This window comes from Lissotriton helveticus, chromosome 10 (assembly GCF_964261635.1).
Source record: "Lissotriton helveticus chromosome 10, aLisHel1.1, whole genome shotgun sequence".
NCBI classification, from domain to species: Eukaryota; Metazoa; Chordata; class Amphibia; order Caudata; family Salamandridae; genus Lissotriton; species Lissotriton helveticus.
In genome coordinates, this window is record NC_136071.1 from 448,580,968 (window position 1) to 448,607,154 (window position 26,187).

At 45.2% G+C, this 26,187-nt stretch overlaps 1 protein-coding gene across 1 annotated transcript in view; it reads right to left on the reverse strand.

Moving 5' to 3' along the window:
- Positions 1-26,187, reverse strand: part of LOC144784276 (uncharacterized) — a 401,825-nt gene that overhangs the window by 106,848 nt on the left and 268,790 nt on the right. Inside the window, exon 4 of the mRNA XM_078662945.1 lies at positions 7,493-7,546. Coding sequence (XP_078519071.1) covers positions 7,507-7,546 — 40 coding nt within the window. The 3' untranslated portion in view covers positions 7,493-7,506. The remainder of the gene's footprint in view (positions 1-7,492; positions 7,547-26,187) is intronic.

Here is a 26,187-nt window from a genome sequence, read left to right on the forward strand (position 1 = left end):
TCGGGATTATTGAAGGTGTTGTATAAATCTTTGCGAAATGCGCCTCCCATGATTCGCTTGTTATATTACAACTTATTGGGGTAATGTTTTGGCCCATAGATCTCATAGCTTTAACTGCTGCCCAGAATCCATTTCCGTCATTAAGTGTGGCAGCACAAGCAAGATTAACCCAACCTTCTTTTAAAATCTCATCTGATCGCAACCTGGTCGCTCTCTTGTAGCAAGATCTTAACGATCTGATTAGGGTTATGTCCCTGGGTGAAGCCGCTAATGCTGCACGCAGTTCTCTGTTTGCCCGCGAGCAGGTGCCATCAAACCATCTGGTTTTTTTTTGCTGGTGTTAAAGGCAGGTCTAGAAATGATATGTTTAATGCCGGCGCATAAGCTGCTAAAAGCCTCAATGATCTGTGTATCAAAGACGCTACATGACAAGCAGGTTTCAATGAGCGGTGGGTACAATTTTAACATGTTAGAAAATAAGGCTCTATTGTCTATGCCCTTCCAAATCACTCTGAGCTTATCAGTGGATACCACTAGATTTTTAGCCCCCAGATCTTTCGCGGGGCTAGCTTTAGGGGAGAATCTAATGGTTGTAGTAATTGGATTGTGGTCACTCAGAGAGGTACATATAATCTCTGCCTTTTCTACGAGGTTCTCCAAAGAGGGTGATATAAAAACATAATCAATTATGGAGGAGCAGCCTATGGGCAATTCTTATTTGGATGAACACAGACTATTTCCATTACATTAATTAGGTTAGAGGTAGATAGGTGATCCACTAATTCCGCCCCTCTTTTGCACATAGGCTCCCTGGCCGAGGAGATGGAGGTTTCAACTCTTTATTAGGAACATTCCAAAGTAGCTGCAACTGTACCTTAGAATGAAATAGTCTGTGTTTTGGCCTCTTTGAAGAATACTACTTGCGAATTCCAAATCATAGCCCCACACATAACTGTGGCCTGCTCTATGTTTGAGCCAGAACAAACTCTTGTTCATTGGTGCATCTTTGAGCTCTCAACCTGTATTTGTGGGAATGAGTATGATGTCCGTGTTCCTTCATTCCTGGCTCACGTCCTGTTGTCCATGATAGAAGGCATTTGAGTCTTGAACTTCAACGCTTTGATCTTCTTGCTTGGCATACCAAGCCACTGGATATACTATCACTTGTGAAGCCAGCACTGCCAAAATAGTTGTAGCCTGAAGTAGCCCCATAACTTTCTGTACTATTGGTGGAAGTGTATTACCAGGGAGGGTAGGCCCAGTGAGACTGCGCAGCTCTGCTGGAGAAGTTATCCTCTTATCTCTGAACAGTTGCTCACCATCAAAGGGCAGGACCATGAAGGTTGCTTGGACAACTTGCAAGAATCAAGGTGAATGCATCCAAGAATGGCAACATAATGTGTCAGCTGGGCCCCTGGATCGGACAACAGTGTCTGCAGAATATAAGCCAGATTTCAAGATCTGGTTGGAAACATCAAAACCAATGTTTGTCAGATTGGAGAAAAGCTTTTGCATGCATTGGGCAGGCTGATAACAGTCAATTTCACCAACTCCCACAGGGTGTGAACATAACAGCCAAGTAATAAAGCAAAATAGTGATCCATAAAGTGGGGAGTGTAAACCTCTACTTCCTTGGAGCTAGTAATTTTGACCATCAAGCGAGTGGTTGTATTTCTCAATTTGACAATTTTATTTAAATGTTTAACAAAATAGAAAAAATTATTACAGTTTTATACGTAGATCAATTTATAAGTAAAACGGTGATTCCAAATGGCACGATGACGCAGTGCAAGTAAAAATAAATGACTGTAAAGTGCATTGGTGCTTTACAATATATGTACATACAATAGTGAGTAGTCCAGGATGCATAGGTTGTTGGTACACACTCTAACACGGAGTGAAACGCTTCAGAACCAAATATAAATAGTACACTATTATTGTGTCAACTCAACGTTTTGACCCTAAGCACAGAATTTAGACAGGGTCATCATCAGGACATAGGTTTGGGAACCACCTGCTCAACTGTGTAGGATAGATGTGGAGATATTGTCTAAGCGTTATTGACACATGGGATGCTTCAGGGGGGAAACTGATGCATGAGATGGCTTGGGAGTGGCTGGGATTGGAGCTCAATCTATTTAGTTTGGTCCTTAATTAAAGCATGTATATCACTCTGTGGGATTCCTGGTTAGTGGCGTAACAAAAGTTGTAGGGACGCCCGCTTCGGATTTAATCTGGAGCTTCCAGCATGAGTACAGTGCTGAGGGGGGCCCCCGCACTGCGGGGGATGTGGGGGCCTGTGTTACACCCCTGTCCCTGGTTGGAGTTTGTGTGGTGTGCGGTGATTAGATTTCCCCAGTAGGTGTCTTCAAAAAGGCAACCATTTACCTTAGGTTGCCTCTCGGGGCTGTGCTACAATGTCCTTGACTGTGGAACCTCTGTGAAAGAGGAACATAAGTGTAAAAAAATGGTGTAGAGCAGGGGTCTTCAAACTGTGGGGCGCGACCCCCAGGGGGGCCGTGGAGTGATGTGAAGGGGGTCGCGCATTCACAGTTCTGCCCTGGCCTCCAGGGCTTCAGCTTCCCTCCTCCCCCATCCTGTGTCTCAGCCCGGGCTGCTGCAGTGCAGCTCGCGTTGCTGGGGGCTTGGCTGGGCAGTGTCTGGAGTCTTATCTCTGGCACGCCCGAGTTTTTCACAGGTCTTTAAAGACCATTAGCATATTTACATGCCTTTGTTAACTGGTTACCAAGGCTTAGTTTTCTTTATGGTTCCAGTACCCCCTGGGCCCTCACTCTGCCTATTCCTTACATTTGTATTTTTACACTTACTGCTGTAGTGTGAGAATGCATTTAATGAAAAGGAATATAAAGTTGGGTTGCCAAAAGAAACATGCCTGCTGTGTGTTGTTTAAAGAGCCTGCAGAGACCTGCTCTTGACACTAAATAGTTATAAATAAAAAAGTATGTATTAATTAGTTATGTGACTTTTCTGTCTTTGTTCTCTTTAATTATCAGTCATGGATCATTGAGGCATCCCTAGAACACAATTAAAAGTGCTTTCTATTTATATTTGCTTTTCTAAGTATTCACAGATGTGCTAAAAATACAGCGTTAGGTGACTGCTTATTTCTGGGCCATCAAAATAATGAGCTGGTAACCCTAATCATAGGACTGGAAGTTTGTTGCAGGATCAGCACATTATTTATTTCCTCCACCCTCGAGCCCTGATTAATGCCATTATAGCAATAGTTTAACTTATATCTGAAACCCAACGCTTCAAGTTTTTGGGAATGCACCCTGCTTTCAGACAACTCACTTCTCATTCTCGCCTTCACTTTCACGCTCACCCTGCACTCCCAGTGATCACAATGCACTCACACTGATCACCATGCACTCATAGCGATCACAATGCACTCACACTGATTGCCATGCACTCACAGCGATCGCCATGCACTCACAGCGATCACAATGCACTCACACTGATCACAATGCACCCACACTGATCACCATGCACTCACAGCAATCACAATACACTCACACTGATCACCATGCACTCACACCAATCACCATGCACTCACACCATTCACCCGCTCAACCTGCACTCACAGTGATCACAATGCACTCACACTGATCACAATGCACTCAGACTGATCACAATGCACTCACACTGATCATCATGCACTCACAACATTCACCCGCTCACCCTGCACTCACAGTGATCACAATGCACTCACACTGATCACAATGCACTCACATCATTCACCCGCTCACCCTGCACTCACACTGATCACCCTGCACGCACACTGATCACCATGCACTCACACTGATCACCATGCACTCACACCATTCACCCGCTCACCCTGCACTCACAGTGATCACAATGCACTCACACTGATCACCATGCACTCACACCATTCACCCGCTCAACCTGCACTCACAGTGATCATAATGCACTCACACTGATCACCATGCACTCACAACATGCACCCGCTCACCCTGCACTCACACTGATCACCGTGCACTCACACTGATCACAATGCACTCACAACATTCACCCGCTCACCCTGCTCTCACAGTGATCACCATGCACTCACACTGATCACAATGCACTCACAACATTCACCCGCTCACCCTGCACTCACACTGATCACCGTGCACTCACACAGATCACCATGCACTCACAACATTCATCCGCTCACCCTGCTCTCACAGTGATCACTCTGCACTAAACATCCGCTTGCATTGTTCACTCTGTACCTCACCCTGCAGCCACACGAGCACACTTCTCACCCTGCACTCATGTGACACTTTACTCACATGTCCCCCCTCACTGCTCAATCTGTAGCTCACTCAAACAAGGCCATCACTAACCATGCACTAATACGTCCCACTCTGCACTTACAGCCGAACCCAAATTCATATGGTCACCTCACTCACCCTGTAGTCACTCCTTTTACCCTAATCTCACACTGTTGCATTGCTCACCGTGCAGTCATATGGGCACTCTTGTCACCCAGACAGTGCAGAATGATAAAGTGCCTGGTACAAAGAAGAAGCACCATGCACATCACAGAGCTGAGTGTGAGTAAACTATGAGTAGCGCTATAAAAAAATGAAATGTTTGTCAGACAGGTGCTCCAGAGAGATGAGTTGTATTGTTGCTGAGTGGTAGTGAGGGAATTCATGGAGAAGGTGAGAAGACTGTTGCACCGTGTGCGACCAGTGCTAGGGCCAGCCCTGGCTGGGAGTGTTAACCCCCCCTCCGAAGTTTGGGTCTAGTGGATCCCCTGCTTCTGCCTATTATTATTTACGTTTGTAGTGCGCTACTGCTACCAAAAGGTGTCCTGGGGCTAATAACCATCTGCCTGCAATGTGAGAGAGGGATCCAGGGTTGGGAGAGGAGAGAAGAGAGGGATGGAAGGAAGGGGGGGCTGAGAGGAAAGGGGCATGGGTAAACTGATTAACTCTGCACAAGACCGCCAGGGTTTGAAGGGACCCTTGCTGCTCCCGGCTATGGTAAGGTGAGCTTCTAATGTGGCAGTTCGTATTCCTGCAGAGTGGGAGGCCCTTCACAAAGGTTGACTAGACATCTTTCTGAAGTTAATTGCTGTTTTTTGGTTATAAACTGGTACTGATGGGGTGAAATCTTTCCTCAGTGTTACTGTGTTTAAAACATTTCAAAATAATAAAGCAATGCTATCCCAAAATACGCAGCATCACAGAACATTATTTACATTTTCTACTCACACAATTTAGTCATGCCTGTCGCATAATTTGGTCCTCACCTGCCTCATAATTTCAGAAGCCCTGCCTAGAGGTTTAGACATTTTTGTCAGGAGTGGGTCCTTATGCCTGAAATGTTGACAGGGGGGTCTCGGCATCCAAAAGTTTGAAGACCTCTGGTGTAGAGTGTCATGTCAATCTATCAATCAAATGGGAAGTTATTGTCCATCTGAAATGATTTAAACAATTTTTTCAACTTATGTTGGAAAAAGCTCAATTACAAGTGAAAAAGCAATTCAATGGCTTGCATTTGCTGTATTGTGTAAAGTAGCAGTGAGTAGCATGAGAAATTTACCCACAACAATCGCCAGGCTGCAAACTCGATCATTTTGAGTGAATCAAAAGCACATCGGACAGCACGTCTGATTTTATATGCCGGGTGGAGTGTGAGACTACCAAAGAGGAAGACTTCCAGCCCACACAGTTCAGGCTCTCAGACTCACAGCTTTCAGGGCCAACAAGAAAAGCACTAGATGTGTAATCAAGTGATCTGCCTGTGGGCTACTGGCACTGAGAATGGTTTCTACAAGGCTGTCAATACAAGCTCCAAGAGCTCCTCATTAGTAGGTAGGGGAGGCCCTGAAACTGCAAAGAAAGGTGCCAGATTTCTGTAAAATATTAGATTTAGATTAATTGGTGGAGAAGGATATTTGTAATGCTCCTAATGCTTTTTGCACCACTGAAGAGAATGAAGACACGTCCTCCGACGGAGGCCCAGAGGGGTAGCAATTATCCCATTCTGGAGATCCATCTAGTCCAGGGAAAGGTCAGCATCTGTGCTGTAAAAGAAGGGGGTGGTTGTCTGCTGCTGAATCACCATCCACTGTAGAGCCCTAATCTTTACTGGGCATGACAGGAGCATCAGAAACCGATCAGTAAAGTTCCTCGATTTGGGCAAAGGTTTGTCATGAAAGCGGGCCTCAACTTTTCCTTTTGACATTTGGATAATGTCTGCTGATCCTGAGGGTTTAGGAGGTGGCTCCAAAGTTGCCTCTGATGGTGGTATTGGAGTCTTAGCCAGTATCAAGTGAGTCTGTGATTTGGATGGTGTAGGCGTTGTAGGAGTCACCATCAAGTTCAGAGTCTGTGAAGGTGAAGATTCAGGTGTCTCCAGGGTCTGTGCCATCAGAATCAGAGTAGTGCAAAGGCTAAGAAGTAGGTCATTCTAAAGGTTTCACGCATGGTCTGCCAGAATTCTTCAACCTTCTAAGGGTCGGCCAATGGAGTCTTGAATTGGTTCTGATGATGATGGACATCAGGGAACTGGGGACAGAAACAGAACTGCTTCCTCGAGGAAGAGGGGGATTTCTCCTTACAAGGGGAATTTTTGTACTTGTTATGGGAACATCTTTAAGGAGACCCTTCCTTGTTGGGGGACTTACCTGAAAAGGGGAATTTTTGGCAGATCCTTGCAAGCTTTGGACAAAAGATAGCCTGGCTACTCCTTTCGAAGCATCAATGAAAAGGAGTCAGAATTGGAAGGGTTGTGTTCTGAATGTAGACACCACATGCAGATGCCTTGTGGTTCTGACAAGGATATCTAATTACTTCATCTGCAGGTTTGATCCCCAAAATCTTATGAGGCGACACTGATCTAGTCGCTTTGAATAGTTGGAGATATTCAATGTTAAAACACAAAGAAAATCTCCAAACTAAATGAGGTGCAGAAACACAGGAACTGACGCCAGGCACCTTATATACTTTAATTGTACCAGAACCCAGAATGGACAGAATGGCCGTGCTGGAGAACTATTGCTGGGGAAACATTTCTAGGTCCAGTCTTCCATCTGGAGAATATTCAAAAGGTGAGGAATCTGCGGAAAGAAGATTGCATTAGAAATAGAGGTTTCATACGTGAATTGATTACAAGCCATTGCGGGGATCTGATCAGAGGATACCATTAGCCAGTTTGAGCTCAGTTACCCGAATGAGCAATAACCGATCCTGAAGTACCGGTAAATAGTACACCCGATGCGAGAGGAATACATCGTAGCATGGTGGCGTTTCCGGGCGGGGCATTTCCTCACAGGTGTGGCGTATTCTGCAGATGAGTGTGTGTTTCACAGGATGGTGTTTCTCGGCTCCATCTCTCAATGCCTGTGTCTTCCAGGTTCTGTATTTACCAATACTCAAGTCTCCCAGTGCCCCTGCCTCAAATGAAAAAAAGTGCTTGTGACACAAAAGGAACAGTTTCAACAACGATGACTTACCCTGTCAGGATTCACTACAAGTTGTCAGCCTCTGGCGTCACAATCACTTCCGACCTTGAACAAGAAGAACAAGACGAAGCTTATGAGCAAATTATAAAACTTATAATGCACATAGAACATTTTGTTTTATACACAATTTCATGTTTATCTCTTTAGTCATGCGATCAGAAATTACTACACAAAAGCTGCAGGACTGCGCTACTGCCTAGCAGTTACAAATGGTAGCCCCACCAGGAGGGCAGCATTTGTGTGTCTATCAGAAAAGAAGAATGTCCCTATCTGTTCTTTTACTTCCTACATAAATAAAGCAAAAAATATTGCCAATGTCAATGGTCTCACTTATTTAGACAAGCATTGTCAAAGCCAATTGGTTTGGCGTGCAACTTAAAATGAAAACCAGACATGTCAACATTTGCAATTTAGGTTTATTGCACACTCAGTCCTAAGAATTGTAATTTTAGCACACTACTAGATTTAAATACATACTAAAACATAAAAAAAAACTCAATCATTTTCGTGCCCTCTGAGTTTTGAAAATGTGCTCTTTCCTAATGCAGGTTGCACTGCCTTAGTCTGTCATTAGAGTTCTGTTGAATCAGGCACACATCTAGGCTATATAAAGTTGCAGTACTGTAAACTGTTACTAGAGACCCCTGGAGTGAGACACAAGTCATTTCTGTAACACACTCAGGTACCTACGTTTGTAACTGGAGGTACCTCGGATCAGGCACAGTATGCAGGCTGCAGTGCTAAATCTAAGCAACCGCATGGCTTCATCATATAAATTTGCATACTCACTTTTCCAAATCTAATGATTTTTGGGTTTTTTCCTATGTTGTAAATGAAGATGCCAATACTTTGTAATAGACATCATCAAGGCCCTGAGAGCACCTCCTGTATGTGCTGGATTAAGTCACCCTAATGTTGATGGGTATTATTCAGTGGCGGCTCCGCTGCTATGACGGAGTAGCGTCACCCCACTGCTTTCAAGCAGTGCGAGAAGAGCAAACATAACATGATAATAACTTTCACCTATTATCTTGTTATGTTTCCTTTGCAGGCGGGAGGGTGGGCGGGGCTGCTCTGCTCAAGAAGCAGGGAGGGGGAGGAGTGACTTACCTACTCAAGTGCGCAATGACTGTTTGGTCGGCACTCTCGGGACGCCTAAAGCAGCCATGCACACTCCCCTGTTCTCCATGCTGGGTGCATTAGAGCTTGCATGGAGAACATGCCCACCCCTACAGCCCATGGCTGAACACCGTGTCAAGGCAGACCAATCACAACCATGCACTGCAGCTAGTGATTGGCTTGGGGGAGGGAGCCTGGCTGCCTGCTTCCTGTTTCTGGGAGCGGACTCAGGAGAGCAGGAGAACAGAAGACACAGGACCAGGCCTCGAGGTAAGTTAAAAAAAATAATTCTAAACCCTGCTCCCCCGAGCGACACCACCTGCCACCGCCACAGCACCCGCACCCACGAGCCATGCCGGTTGCCCGTGGTATTACTAGTCACTTGTGTATAGAAACATCTTCTTTTGTGCATTTAGGACACATATTTAACTATTTCCTAGAAGGTATTTGTGAAAGGTGAGTTTTGGCTAAGATCAAGGGTAGGTTCATCTGCTCTGGGTTCTAGTTGGGAGGTAAAACTCAGATCACCAATGCTTTGAGGTGCTGGGCCCACGCTCCTTGACGTGACGTAGGCCAGGCTGCATGCCAAAAGGCGATGGTGTGAGGAGTCTGGGAGGAACTTTGGGAAAGCCAAGAAGGGGGATGGGGCTCGAGTCTGGCTAGTCCACAGCAAGGCTACGTCATCTGGGACAGCAGAACCTAAGGGATACCCACATCATTGCCACTATGGATGACTACACATGGCTTATGGGACGAGGATTGCGTAGGATCCGCTGTACCCAACCGTCTGCCACATTGCCACCCTCCCAACAGTTTGCCTTCTGCCTGCCCGCCAGATTATCGCATACCATGGCCGTCTGCATACTGGTCCCCCTGGAAGTTCGCACACCGAGTTGCCCGTATGCCAGTGCTGATACGAGTCACATGATGACCTGTACTCCAGCCTGCACAGCAGCCCACGGTAGCATCAAGCCCATGGACTCATGAGTTCACGGGCTGAAAACCAAGCAACCCACACCAACCCACCAGCTTGTGTGCCATCAGCGGATCTCCCGGTCATCGGAGAACCCACCAGCAGGACTGTCAAACAAAAGTAGAGTCCACGTAAGGTCTACCTGCCAGAAGGTAGCCCAGCCAACCTACCTGACAGGGGCCCCCACTGGCGGGATTTCCCAGAAGGAAACTGTTACAACCAGTTGGTTCATTCCATACACCCCCGTTCTCTGATGCACGTTGGTACTGTCCATAGTGAAGCTAACAGAAACCCACCGGCCTACAAGCACCGGTACAAAGGAACCATCACCCGGAGAGCACAGAGGGAACAGCAGCAGCAGAATGAGGACTGCTCCGGTCATACAATAAAGTGAGTCTGCACCTCCCCACACAGCGCGGACCCCATCCCACACGCCCCGGTTCGGTTCCTTTTTTTTTCATTTCACTTTATAGGGCTCACGTGGATGATAGACACTTCCCAACATCACACGAGGCAATGCATTCCGATCAACTTTCTCCAAGAAAACCTATTTGAGGAATCCACCTTTTGGGCATATCAACTGTAACTTTCAAGTGCACCAACTTTGACTGTCACATTCGTTTTCTGCGGTCCCTGTAACCGCTCCCCACACTTGTCCAAATCACCTATCGCAGCAATGTGTGCTACAGAACGAGCATGTCACTCTAAAGGAGATGGCGTCATGATGGAGCGCAGTGGGCACAAACCCAAAATATGATAAAAACAAGTAAAAGCAAGGGCACAATACCATTACATTTGAGATAAATGAAGAAATATATAATGCCTTTCCTCTTCATTTATCTCAAATGTAATGGTATTGTGCCCTTGCTTTTACATGTTTTTATCATATTTTGGGCTTGTGCCCATTGCGCTCCATCATGACACCATCTCCTTTAGAGTGACATGCTTGTTCTGCAAATTAAATCCCATAACAAACCTTCAAAGTCGCCATAGAGCAGCTCAGATGCATTCAAGAATACCCGAGGAGGAAGGTATATACATTTAATTTTATCAACCAAGCGCCAGTAAGCAACATTATGTATGGCTAAAAGTTAAAAAAAAAAGAAGAAGAAGCGGTGAAGGGTGTAACTATGACAACAACAGCACAACATCAAAGGAAATCCCCATAACAATCCATATGTACAATCCGGATGTATGACGTTTGGCAGCGCGATGCGATACATCCGATGTAACGGGTGTTCCCCAAGGGCATACCATCTGTGCCTCCCTCTTGGACGTGGTGCATAGCGATCTGTGAAGCTCCTTAAAATGCATCAAGGCTGCACCCACTTATGCTCTGCACTTACCATGCTCGAATTCTTGACTCCCTCTGCGACCCTGTATGCTGTGACACCATCGGTTTGTCCATGAGGGAGATCTGTTCCAAAAAGTTTTCCTTCTGGACTTCTAACTGTGAGTTTCCGGTGCAGGCTTCCCACAGGCAGGTTCATTACATATGGCAGTATACGAATAGCAATACAGCAAACCTTGCAGAGCCTTCATCAGGAACCCCTGCTTCATACCACACTGCAAATCTTCAATATCATTGGTCACGGAAGGTGGCATATAATCTGGCTCTGTAGGGGCTTCCAACCCTACGTGGGGGTATCATTGCTAATCGTTAGACAGAGTTGGCACCAGGAGCTTCAAACTGTCTTCGCTGTCAAGAATTTTATGCAATGCTGCAGTACTCCCTGCAATGCATGCTTCAAGTTTTCAAAACTTGCATTCTCCATACAGCATATCTCACAGCTATGAAATTACAGGCTCTATTTTCAACAGCCTCCCTGAACTGTCCGATGCCAACGTGTGAATATATGTTTGGGTGACAGCCGACTTTACTGTATCGCTAGCGATGCCAAAGTGTGAATATATGTTAGGGTGCGACTTTACTATTATCGAGCACTGACCAGCTGTGTGGAAGTTTTATGGCCATAAAAAATCGATAGCAAATATAAGGTGTGAGAAAGTTTTATGGACAGACGTGTTATATGTTTCGATGATAGGCGACTTAAATAGATGTTCCGGAAAGCAAATAATATGTATCATGAAAACTGCAGCGCCGGACAAAAGGGGAGAGGATGTGGTCTGACGGCTAGCGTGGCAGACTTTGGTGCTGGGAAACAAGGTTCGAACCTGAGATCGAGCTGTGCGAAAGTATTATGGCCATAAAAATGTATACATGACCTAGGTGTGAAATAAATACATGTTTAAAAAAACAAATGATGTTCCGACTAAGGTGTGAAATAAATAGATGTTTTAAAAACAATTAATATGAATCATGTATCTTTTGTGCTGGAAAACAAGGTTCGAGACTGGTATCGAACACTGACAAGCTGTGTGCAAGTTATAAGGTAAACCGCATTGTTTTGCACTGCGATGTGATGTTCTGCGGGGTGATGTTCGGGCCAATGGGAAGCAACGCGATACAATCCATATGTCATAGACAGCGATGTAGAACTCTTCTTAAGGAAATATTCCACGAAAATCGGAGGTGGCTGGCACCTCAAAACTGTCCTGGCGAAATGAAATGCCACACTAAAGCAAGACGAATCAAGGCTGGGAGGCCTTAAACACCCACCGGTAATCTTCTCAAGAGGAGCTAATAAGGGCATCTTAAATTACCTCAACCAACCCACCTTCTGTAGATCTTGCCAAACTTTTGGCCATATCAAGGAAAGCTGCAACAAGGAAATATGCAAACATTTTGGATAATCTGGACATAACACTTTTGAATGCCCCAAACCCAAAAAATGCAACATGTGTGGCAGTGACAATCACCTGTACAGATCATATCACTTGAGAAAGAATCAAACAGCACCAGCAATTACCCCTGCAACTTAATTGACAGAAATTCACCAAGAAAATCAGGGACAAGAATCTGACACAGATATAGACCACCTAGAAGCCTTATCAACCCTTAGTGCAGAAATCATGGAGGCAGCAGAAACTACCCAACCCAGAAAATGAGAAAGACAAAGATCAACAAACACAATAAGAAGAGTAGGAACAAAATAATCCCCCCACTACTCAAACCAGCGAACATGAGGAAAAGCCTCAGGACAATCAACCACCCTCAGAATCACAAGTGCCCTAGCTGTCCAAGAGATGGAAACAGCCATAGATCACAGAGTACAAAAGGATACAGAAACAAGCTAACCTGGAGCACAAAAGGGATGGATTATGAAGGATGGCAACTTCTCAGAAAGCTACAAAAGGAAATCCACAGCAAACACCAAGGAAAATACAACCAAATAAAAACCCACTCCCACAAAGAAAAAACACCCCTATAAAAAAAAGGAAAAACTGAGTGGAAAGTTCAGTGTTTTACAGAACCTTTCTGATGATGAGGTTGAGGAAAGCTTTGAGATTCCAGAGACACAGAAATCTCAATTGCCATCAAAATCCCAGGAATCCCGGAAACTGACAAACAACTTACCCGACCCCACGGGCCCACTTAAAGCTAAATGGATACAGGATGTAGGTGAGATGGATGAATCTGAGTGGCAGGAAGCGTTAGCATCTTCGAGGGAGGTGGGTATACCCTCACGCCTTAGATTAATACAACTAAAAATTCTGCACCGTTCATACTACACCAGACTAGTCTTACACAAGATGCAACGAATAGACCACCCCTTTTGTCTCAGAGGGTGTGGGGAAGAGGGAACGTTCTTCCACACAATATGTGAATGCCCCAGATTAATAACATACTGGACCCAGGTATTGCGTACTGTGTCTCAGGTGCAGGGGGTATCGCTTGTACCTGACCCACGCAGATGTTTGTTAAATGTATGGGAACCCAATGACCTTACACGCCACGGGCAAACATGGGTCTCGTTCAGAATGATGATAGCTAAGAGAAATATAGCACAGAGATGGGGCGGAGTGGAGATGCCTTCCCTCTCCACATGGTGCACAAATATGGATGAGGCTATGTTAACTGAACGGGCAGTGTTTAGTAATAGAGGTTGCCCCAGAAAGTGGTCTAAAATTTGGGGAGCTTGGAATGATTACAGGGGGGGTATTTGTGATCCACCTGCGGACAATGACAGTGATGGCTCAGATGAGGATGAGGAATGAAGGGAGGGGGGAGGTAGGGATGGTTGGAGTGATACTGACAGACAATCGGAGGGATAGAATATGTATACTATTTGAAGAAATGTATATTGATGTCTTGAGGTATGTTCCAAATTTGCCATATGTACGATTGATACAACTTGCTGATGTGCTGATAACAATAAAAATGTTTTCCCCAAAAAAATCCCAGGAATCTAAAAATGAAACAAGCCCTGTCTTGCCTCATTTCTCCCCATTTCTAGGAACAACTGAAGAATATGGTCCACTAACCCCATAATGAACGAGGGAATGGCAGAAAACTTGGAATCACCATGGTCTCCCTTATTAAATAACAGTCATAATGTTTTTTTTTTATTTATTGCCGGTTACGTTCGCTACCTTAAACATTAGAAGTGTTGGTTTAAGATGGGGAGAAAATTACAGTTATTGAATATTGTCAAATATTACTGCTGATTTCATATGTCTACAAGAGTAATCTTTAGTCCTTAAAATTGATTACACTAGGGAAAATAATGGGTCCATCAGCCTGCTCAAGAGGACGGGAGTAGAATGCAGGTATAATCATAATAGATAAAAAATTATAATGCTCAAATTATAAAAGAAACAATCATATGTGCAGGAAGAGCAATGCTAATAACAGTTAAAATTAATGACATGGTTTTGCAAATATGTAATGTTTACGCCTCACCAGAAAAGAAAGAAAGGGATGAATTATTTAACCTAATGAAATTACAACTTATGTCATAGCTAATCTCCTTTGTCTGAACTCCTATAGCCGCTTCAAATTCTCGGAATGACAGACCTGCAGTCTTTAACTCTTCTCTCCTTTTCCCTCAAGTAGTTCTCCACTTGCTTAGCCTTGTGTCACTTGTATGCCCTTATCATCCCTACCAAGATAATAACACAGATTGCAACGATTATGATTGGTTTAGAATGTATCCAAGAATTCATATTCCTACGTTTGCAAACCAACTTCCAACTGCACCAAACACCTTCCAATCTTATCCCAAATACCCTCAGGTGTCAGATCATGTATTTTCTGATGCATCTCAGTGATATTGGATATATATACCCTCAGATCTTTACTTCTATCAGAGATGTAAGAACAACGCTGTTGAACCTTCAGCATTCAACAGACTCCGCCTTCTTTTGCCAACACGTCTAATGCAAGACGGTTTTGCATACCCATCGCTCTTATCGAAACCATTTTCCCATCTATGAGTAGCAATGACTGAGCTGTGTTAACTGACATCATATCCACAATAGTAAACAACTTCCTGATCTTGATGTCATTCAGCACCACTCCTAAACTAGGAATCATAGCTCCAAATATGTCTCCCACAACCTCACCAGCACTCAGTTCAAGTTTTTCTCTATGGTTCGATTTTCCTTCCAAACCTTCCAAATCTTCCACATGATAGATCTTTGGAAACACAACTGCCACATAACAATTGTCCGGAAGCTGAACATATGCTTTCTTCCTACACATAAAAAATACTCCTGGCACAATGTGTACTGATTCTTGCAGAAACGTCTTCCAGGTACCATTAATTAGAAAGCTTGGGGCACACACACTCTGTCCCTCAAATATAGCATCATAACGACTCTGAACTTGGCATATGCAAAGCTTGCCTCTTAGTTCCCAATCTAAAGCTATAGGACCATAGCTTCCTTTATCCTTTTGAGCTAACTCCTCTTTTGTCCATTCAAAACGTCTATCCTGATTATTAAAATTGACAACTAATCCTCTATGTCAGTCTTCTACTTGATCTGCAAATTTCTTTTCTATGTCTGTCAATATGCAGGTTAGGCTATGTCTATGCGCATACGCAGTATCTAATGTTACTGTGGGTGCAAAATATTTTTCCATTTTCTCTTCTTAAATATAATAATCATATTTGTTCATATATTTATAAATGGGTATTTCTGAGAGTATCACATCATAATTTGAGAAGTAGTACTCGTAATGAATTTCCCATAAAACCTGCTAAGGAGAAAACTGCAACTAATGCCATATGTTATGGGTAAGTTACAATATCTAATCCCCTCCTTAACCAAAGCAGGCAATAGCATATGCACATAGCAATCTCTCACTTCTATACTGTCAACATATTCATAAAGCAAGTTAGCATAAGCATTCAGCGTATAATTGCCTTTAGATAAATCTACATGAAGAAAGCGACTAGTTTGCTCTATTAAGCCTTTTTTAGATCCTAATGTACCCTCATTTGAGGCAGCAGTGGTAGGTGTAGATGTCTCATGTACCTCCACTCCAAGTTCCTCAATCTTGTGTGCATTCAAAATTGACTCGGTGATGACACAAGCTATGACTATTATTACTCCAACAATGAGTGTACCTATAATACATTTGTGCCTACGATTCAAATTACAGCTCGTAAGGGGATCAACACACAGAGACTCTTTTCTCCGCTTCTTAGTCACATGCAACAAAGTCTTTAAGCAACCTGTTCTTTAAAGCCTTGGGAAGTTCTTTTCAACTGTCTTTTGCACAATATTTTCACAGCTTGGAAGACTTCCATCACCCTCTTTCTTCTTCTAGCTGAAAGTCCCTCATTTTATTCTTCTTCCACTCAGGCCTAAGTTATCTTCTTTCAAGCAACTTATTTACAGTTCAAGAGCTCAGTTTACATCCTTTATGAGACCAGAGCCAATCTCCTCAACAACTTGTTGTAACAGTTCAGCTCTCAATGCCGCAATCTCTTGAGGAGCTCGTGGTGATCCAAAACTTTGGAATTCAATGTCTTCCAAAATTAGAGTCTGTAAGCCATTCAACCTTGGCAGAAAAGGCACAGTCAATGACAGAAATGCATTAGCCTAGATTCGAGGAGCTCTCAACAAGCTCTCGACAATCAATATTAAAATCTCAGACCATGCTCTCCCCAGCATTTGCAGCCAGATAAGTCCACTCAAGAGAGGAATATCCCAAACACAGCAGTCTTGTCCTCCTTGACCTCCTAGCACCTTCTGAGGCTTGCTCAGCTTCACTCATATCCAACTCCAAAGATTCACTTATCGGCACAAGTTCTCTTTCAGATACAAGTTTCAGATTTCGTCTCCTCTGTCACACAGGCTACGTTTCATCAGCAGCATCTTTCTTCCTTAACTGCACATGACCACTTTCCACACCAGTCTATTTTGCTGAGTCAGATTCCGTAACACTCACAAAGTTACCGTCTCCCTCAGAGTCTATACCAGGGTCTTATGTAGCTTGACCACCCTCAGCCTGATCTGGTAGGTATCCGGCCTCTTCAGGAACCTCCACAGCTTGACTTGCTCTCTCCAGTGATCCCTCGTTCACTGTTGGAACTACTTCTGGGAGAGGAGCAGTTTCATCGGAGGGACCTGTGACTTGTTGGGTATTGGAAGCGTGAACCCAGTTCGGTACTCTTCCACACTTCACAGGAGTATTTGTACCCAATATCACTTGATACGGTCCACACCACCGAGAGTCGAGACAGTTTTTCCTCACGTGCTTTCTGAAGAGCACCCATTCACCAGGTCTCAGATCATGTCAGAGGTCTTTCAAGGTCTGTGCAGTTGCAGCTTGGTGAGACACAGAATGAACCACATCAGCCAATCCTTTACAGTAGTCAAGGATCAAGTCATCTGAGATACTTATCAATGCAGTGGCAAGGACAGCAGGCAAACGCATTGCTCTTCCCATGAGTATCTCATTTTTTTTGTTGAAATATTTTTATTGTTTTCCATACACAACTAGCGTATATAAGATGACCAGTCCAGGTTACGGATGGGCACGGCCAGACCATGGCGCGTGCAACAATATATGCCATACAACGGTACATTCCAAGCGGAGCAATCAAGTAAGCAGCTAAGAATTAAAGAAAACCAATTGTTAACAACTTGCTCAGTCTGTGAAGCATTCCACATCATCACCAGGATACTCGTGCCAGAACTGTATGTTGCATCATAAGGCCTTATTAGTAACAGGTCAGCTTGTACTGCCCTCCCTCAACCCTCCCCCCTGCCACCCGGTCTTACCGGTGTATCAATTAAACCAACACATTGTAGTAGATCCATAAGTTACACGATTTGAACATAGGCCTGGTACCAGATACACAGCAATATGGGATACTATGGCTATATTAGAAGTGCAGGGGAAACCCATTCCGTGTGCCTCCCCATTGGTACCAGAGGGTAGTTACACTACAAGTCTCCATCCCCAGTGGGTGCACTCAATTCCGAACCAGAGTCCGCCTCAGGTGTCCTCAGCTCTGTGACCAGGGCCTCCCATGCCCGCGCTGTGTCTAGTGCTTTATCATTGTGGGACCTTTGAGCCTGCTGCAGGCGAACCACACTCTCACTCCCCGCCCTTGTTAGCAACGCAGCCCTCCATCTGGTAAAACTGGCCCCCCCCCGGGTTCTTCCAATGTGACGTACTTTCTCTTTTGGCCAACACCAGTCCCAAGTCCAGAAACTTGCTCGTTAATTTTGTCTTGCTAGTGTGGGGGAACCAATGCAAAAGAAAGGTTCCTTTGTCTGGATTAATCTGTCGTTCCGTAATATCACTTAATAATGTAACAATATCCTCCCAATAAGTACCGAACTGAAGGCAATCCCATAACATATGCAAAAGGCCCGCATCTCTCAGCCTACAGCGGGGCACTGTGCGTTATCTACATGAAAATACTGATTGATCTTCGCCGGGGTAAGGTACGCCCTATGCAATATGAAGAAATTAACTAATTGAAATCTAGCATTCCTAGTGCCCTTCCATGCCCTCTTAACTATTTGCTTTCAGGCCGAGTCAGGAATTTCCCTATCCATATCTGTCTCCCAGTGGGATCGTAGTCTCTGCAGCGGTGACAGCCCCTCCTCAAGCATACGTCTATATAAGCAGGTGACAGCCTTGTAGGTGCCCGCCGACATCGTAACATATTGGCATACAGCACTCACCGGTGGTTCTAATATGCCCGTTCCTCAGTATTTCTGAATGGCAGCAATTAAGGCCGTATGGATTAAATATTGACCCAGTGGAAGGCCAAATCTCTCCTGCAGTTCATCATAAGGTAATAAGACGCCATCCCCATACAAATCTCCCATAACCTGCAGCCCAAGGGTCTCCCACTCCGCAAGGGCAGACCAATCACCGCCATGTGGGAGTTCTGTACACATGCCCAGTGCTATCTCTGGGGCATAAAGGCGCTGCACTCCTATTCTGCTGTGGTACCGTTTCCAACAGAGCCTCAGAGTGCATTCCTCTACTGTTAATGAATCCGCGCGCAGTTTTTGCTGTAATATCACAAAGGACAGTACGTGCCGTGGCACATCCGGTTCAAATTCTTGTTCAGGTCCCCTAAACTCCTGTGCTACTGCCTGGGTGAGGCCCTGGAACTGAGCCGCCAAATAATAAAGTTCAAAATCAGGGACAGCGAGTCCCCCCTCCGCCCTGGGACGCATCAGTGTATCTAACGCCACCCGTCTTTTCCCACTCCCCCAGATAAAACCGCTCGTTATAGAGCGAAGCTGCCGGAAAAGGGCGACAGGTATCCACACCGGCAATGTGCGGAAAAAATAAAGTAGTCGGGGGAGTGCCACCATCTTCAGGAGTGCCACCCGGCCTGCCCCCGATAATGGTAATGTTCCCCACACCCATGAGTATCTCATGGGGTGATAACCCAGTTCTCCTGTCAAGAATGCTGTCTAAACTCATTAAAACCAGAGGCAACGTATCAGGCCATTTCAAAGATGTCGAAGCACATGCTTTAGCTAGTCTTGTTTTCAAGGTACCGTTGATCTGCTCCACCATGCAAGATGCCGCCGGCCTGTAACTACAATGCAGTCTTTGGTCCACACTCAAGATGGTGCACAACAATTTCATGACTTCGTTATGAAAGTGCGTTCGTCTATCCAACTTCAATGTAGTTGGAAATCTGAATCTAGGAATGAGTTCTCTCAACAATAGGTTTGCTACTGTGAGACTGTCACACCTTCTGGTTGGATAAGCCTCCCACCCATCGAGAAAAGATGCACACAACAACCAAGATGTATCTCAACCAATTACACACAGGCATCTCAACAAAATCCAATTTGGTCCAATTGAAGGGATCCCCTGATCTGCCAATGTGGCTCAATGCAACAACAGTCTTTTTCCCAGCATTCATTTGCTGGCACGTGACACACCGATGAGACACTGCTTCTGCAATCTCTCTCAAAACCTCGGATTGAACCAAGTCTGCCTGAACAATCTCACCATTTCATCCCTTCTATGTGAGCTGCTCCATAAATTTGACTTGCCATTGGGTGTAACAAACAATTGGGTAACACTGCCCTGCCTTAATGCACATAGGTCATTTTCTCCCTTCTCACAACTTGCTCTGATTCAACCCGCTTGTTTCTTGTCTGCGACTTCCATTTGCAAACGTTTAACTTCATCCCATGTGTCTGCAACAGCTAGCATCATACTGAATTTGGTCTTCTCTATACTCACGCCAATATATGTCCCATTAAAAACACATGCATTAATAGCACAGAAAAGGGCAACATCATTAGCATACCGGTTCCCTGTTGTAATTAAAGTCTTCTCCCCTTCCATGGGCTGCGCACTTAAAACCGACTTCTCTTGGCAGTTAAAATGCTTCCAACAGTTGCCTCACTTAGGCCCAGATGTAGGTAAAAGAGATTTACCGATTTTTAATTACCGAATCTTACCGATTCGGTAATTAAAAATCGGTAAATCTAAGGGGTGGATATGTAGGTATTCCAGATGTGCTGGAATACCGATTCTGAAGAATTCGGTATTTACCGATTCGGTAAATACCGAATCGGTAATGCCCATTCATTCCTATGGGCTTTGAAGCCCATAGGAATGAATGGGCATTACCGATTCGGTATTTACCGAATCGGTAAATACCGATTTGCACAAGGGTGCAGGGGGTGTCACTTTGACACCCTCTGGCACCCCCAAAACAGGCTCGGGTGCCATGTGGCAGGCATACATGCCCTAAGGGCAGGTCTGCCTGTCATATGGCATAGGTGTGCATGCACACATGTGCATGCTCACCGGAATCGGTATTTTACCATCAAATTGGATTTGATGGTAAAATACCGAATCGGTAAGGCTTGTGGGACTCAGAAGAGTCCCACCTACATCTCAGAATTACCGAATCGGTAAAAATACCGATTCAGTATTTTACAGAATCGGTAAATTTACTGAATCAGTAAATTTACCGATTCTGTAAAATAATGCCCCTACATACCATTTCTGAAATACCGGTCGGTAACGGCCGAAAATACCGATTTTAGGCCGTTACTGACCGACCTACATCTGGCCCCTATTCCCTGTTCCTTATTGGAGAACCTGATGACATTAAGAACCCTCTCTGCGACCATAGCTGTCCGAAGTTATGGACCGCACCGAAGAAACTGTACTGGCTATCTATTAGAAATGGGGGTCTATAGTTGGCAACGGTTTGCACCGTTGTTCAAGTAGGGACCCTTCTTCCTAGTCAGGGTAAGGGGGATACATTTCGAAAATAACACCTGCTCATCCCCTTGGTAGCTTGGCACGAGCAGACAGGCTTATCTCAGATTCAGTGTGTAGAGCATTCGTGCACACATACAGTAATACAGTGAAAACACTACAAACGGACACCACACCAGTTTAGAAAACTAAGTAATCTTTATCTAAATCAAACAAGACTAAAACAACAAACATCCACAATACAGTAATACAAATATGACTTTTAAAAGGTAGAAACAGTTCTGTCCATAGCAAACCATAGATGCAACACTTGCAACACAAAGTAACTTGGATGCGTCAGAAATCATAAACAAAAACAGCCGCAGGGAAGGTGATGCGTCAGTTCCTTATGAGCAGGAAAAGTGTTGCGTCAGTTCCTTACTCCAGGGAGGTGATGTGTCTGTTCCTTACTGCCATGCAGGGGAGTTGATGCATCAGTTCTTTACTGAAGGTGAGGTGATGCGTCAGTTTCTTACTGTGCGGGGAGGTGATGCTTCGGTTTCTTACTGCGGTCCCAGTTTTGATGTAGACTTGCGCCCGGTGCATTGCATGAGGATTGGGATGCATCAGTTCTTGGCGGCAGTGGCTCTGCGTTAGTTTCTCCAGCTGTGGCCCCATGATGCATTGGTTCTTACAGCTGCACAGCAGGGCCTACATCGGACTCGGTGCAGTGATCTCGGACTTCGTAGATCGGTGCACTGGATGCGGTGAGCAGTGATTTCTCCTACGTCGGGCAGGCACTGCGAGAGTTTCTTTAGCGATGCGTCAGAAACAGGTGTGGATGTGTCTTGCGTTTCGACGTTGCGTTACTTTTCCAGCTCACAACAGTAGGAACAACCTTGCAGAAAAAGCCACTGCAGACAAACCCCAGACAGCACACAGCAAAGGGGCAGTACTTCTCCTACAGTTTCTCCAGCTCTTCTCCTTGGCAAATGTTCCTCTTGAATTCCAGAAGCAATCTAAAAATATGGGGTCTGGGCCCCACTTTTTATAGCACAACTTCCTTTGTTCTCTTGTGGCAGAGAAGCTCCTTGCCCAGCCAAAATCAGTTTTGTCCTCTCTGGTGCAGCTGCCCGGCAGGAGGTGGAGACAGCATTGTCCACAGCAGACCAGGCCTGTCCAAGTGTAAAGGAAATCTCCTCCCCCTACTGTAAATGCAGCTCAGGTCTATTCAGCCAAGCCCTGACTCATTCAGGAAAGGCAGGACACAGGGCCGCAGCTACGGGGGACAGAGCAGGGCCCGTCTAGCCCATATATCTGTCTGGCCCCCCCTAAATGTGAGGCCTTTATATTACTTGGATTGGAAAACTTTGCTTCGCATTTTAATTTTTTTAATGTATTGTTTTATTTATACAATGTAGGCAAATATTCCACAAAGTCTATGGCTTCACCAGTATATATATACTGTGGCGCCCCACTCCCAGTCACGGAGTAGTGTGCAGCTGCAGGAAAACTGCTTTGTGCCGCTATAAAAGACGGAAGCATCTTCGCATGCTTTCCGTTTCATTTTGCCCAGCTCGTGCATATGGAACCACAGAAAAAATGCCAAATGGATTTTTATATGAAGCAATTGGCTGGCACAGCATTGCTGATTTACTATAACGCACCCCTGACTCTTTTTTTTTTAAAATGTCTTTTTATTGTTTTTCAAACAAACAATACATTACGTGCAGTAATTAGTACATTATCAGCATGTTTGTGTCACAAGTATTCATAGCATTAGCCCATATCGCGTAACATATCAAGGCATAGTACAATATCTACAGAACGTCAAGATGCAGCGGACATTGCATCAGGACAGTACACAAAAGTCACATAAATAAGCTATATTTCCATTACTTCATTGGCGTGCAGGTACCTGTACAGGTGTTAACGTAAACTATACCAGAATGCAGAACGTTTAGTTCACAGGCAGTATCTCTATCGCTCACAGAGGAGGACCCTTCAACTATTTGTGCACACTTCGGTTCTGTTATTGCGTAGCTACTTCTGTGTCGGACGTTGGTGTCTCACGTGGGTGTGACAGCAGGTAACATGTTAAGAGGGCCCAGATATCCCTGGGTCTGGAGGCCCTAGGTAGCAGTTCAGACTATGTGGTGAGTCGTTCCTGGCAAACCACCAGATCATCAATCCAGCCCTTAAATTTGGGTGCCCGCCCCCTTCCCCATCAGCACGCCACCTGCCTCTTAGCCATAAGTAGTCAAGGGCCACATATTTGCGATGTACCGCCTGTATTGGTTTGACGTAGCCGAGCAGAGCCATCAATGGTGTGGGTTCAATGTGTGTATTCATCATCAAATCCAGAGTGTCAAAGACAGGCCCCTAAAATTCATTCACACCTGGGCATTCCCAAGCCAGATGGAGAAAATCTGCTCCAGGAGCTCGACATCTGTCACATCTGTCCGAGTCTCGCAAATGATATCTGTGCATCTTGGCTGGGGTGTAATACAATCTATGGAGAAACCTATAGTGTATTATGCGAATCCTGCTGCTGGCCGAGACCCGATCAGTCTGCGAGCAGCAGTATTCCCAATGGTCATCTGTCAGGGCAAAACCCAACTCCCCACTCCATTGTGTGCGGGATAGCGTAACCGGCAGTTCCCTCTGCATGTGCACTGCCCAATATATCAGGGAGACAAGGCGTTTAGTCATCGTATTTATAAGTATCAGCTGTAGAGGAGCTAGCACCTGATGTTCCGCCGGGAAGTCCGGGGTTAGAGACCGGATTCCCTGTCTAAGGCGAATATATAGAAAAACGTCAAGCGGGGTTTGTTGCAGGTCCTGAAAAACTTGCTCAGCAGTGTGGAAGTGGCCATTATGGTATAAGTCCCCCCAGGTATTAATGCGGGTTCGCTACCTAAAGTTGTGAAATATTGCTTCTTGGAGAAGGGGCATACTTGGATGATAAGTGAGAGGTAATAATGGGGAATATAGCATGGGAGCGTCCAACATGCGCCCTATGCGTTGCCACGCTGTAGTTGTACATGTGTGGGTGGTCGGTGTCCTGTCCCTGGAATTAGCCAAGTCATACAACGCTCCGCCTATTGGAATGGGGAGTGCAAGCCAGTGTTCCACCGCAACCTGCGGCATATACCGTGGCTGTTTCACCCAGAACCATGTGTAATGGGCTTGTGCGCTAATGTAATGCAATTCAAAATTTGGTACTCCGAACCCTCCCTGTGAATATGGTCTAATAAGTACATTCCATTGCAATCTCGGTTGTTTACCCCATACCAAACGCGTCAGTTCTGATCTAAGTGTCTTAAAAAAAAAGTCCCTGGATAATACGGAATATTTAAAAACAGATAGAGCAATTGGGGAAGTATCACCATTTTAATTAAGGATGCTCGTCCCACCATGGACAGCGGTAAAGAAATACAGCGGGTAACATAGTCCGTTATGCGGGTCATTGCAGTGCCATAGTTTAGGCGCATCAGCTCGCCTCTATTCTTGGTGACACGGATTCCCAAATACCGCAATTCCTCATCACACCACTCTAAGGGATAATCCAGTGGAAATCGAACTGTTGCGGTCGTCAAAGGGAAAATGCAGGACTTCCCCCAGTTAATTTGGTTCCCTGATAGCCTCCCAAAAATAATAAATTCCCTGAGCATCGGATTCAAATTTTGCTGCGGGTCACGAATGTATAGGGTGATATCATTGGCGTATAGGGATATGAGTATTTGCAGCAACTTACGTAGAGCCTTATCATTGTGGTGTTGCCGCAGCTTCACCGCCAATGGCTCCACCGCAAGAGCAAAAAATAAGGGGGATAACGGGTACCCCTGCCGGGTGCCCCTGGTAATTTGGAATGTCTGGGATGTGTGTCCATTAATGAGCACTTATCAACCGGCAATTGGTATAGCAGCCTAATCCATGAGAGGAAGAGCGGTGGGAAACCCATCCGTAGCATTACCCCAAAGATATAGTCCCACTCAATTGAATCAAAAGCCTTAGTGGCATCCAAAAATACAGCAGCTAGGGGCAAGTCGGGTGAGTCATTATTTTGAATAGCAAAAAGGGTTCTCAGATTATGGGAGGTGGCCCTCCCAGGCACGAAGCCTAACTGATCAGGGTGGATCAGATTCTCCAGCAACAGGCTCAGTCGAGTAGCGATGAGTTTGGCCAGTATTTTGGCATCACAGTTAAGGAGGGACAGCGGCATATAGGACTCGCATTGTTGGGGCGACTTCCCTGGTTTCAATAGCGAAATGATAAGAGCCTCCCTCATGGATGCAGGGAGGCAGCCAACATCCAGCGATTCTTCATATACCTCATGTAAGATGGGGGCCATTAGATCTATTTATGTTTTGTAAAACTCTATAGGAATTCCATCCGTTTCCGTGGATTTCCCTGATTGCATGCTCATTATAGCATCCCTGACCTCATCCAACACGAAAGGGGCACATAAGATTTCCCGTTGCACATCGCTCAACCAGCCTAGTGCCACATCTCCCAAATAGTTCTCTAGATCCAGGTCATCCTTCCTATTTGTAGTGTAGAGGTGAGTGTAATGGCGTGCAAAGGCACTGAGGATATTGGCAGTGTCATGGTAGACTATCCCGTCTAGGTCTTCAAGTTCCAATACATAGCTAGAGTAACAAGGTTTCCTAATCTTATGTGCCAGTGACTTACCAGGTCGTTCCCCCTCTCCGTAGGAGTGGGCCAACCAGAATCTGCCCAAAACCGTGTTTCCTGCTGTGCTGTGTCCATATAATCTGTGAGTGTCTCCCTAAACTTAAGTTGGGCGAGACTGTTCGGGCCTGCGGTCAACCTTGCTTCCAGTGACTTAAGCTCGGCCTCTAATCTGCGTAATGTGTTAGTTATTCAGAAACTCTGTTCATCACCACCCCCCTTTTCCAAAATCGGTTTTATCCACACTATGTGTGGGAGGGTATGCTCAGACGTGAGTCCCTTGCTCATTGCACCATCAGGATTCAAGCAAGCCGGGCCGAAGAAGGCTGTGATGCCAGAAAC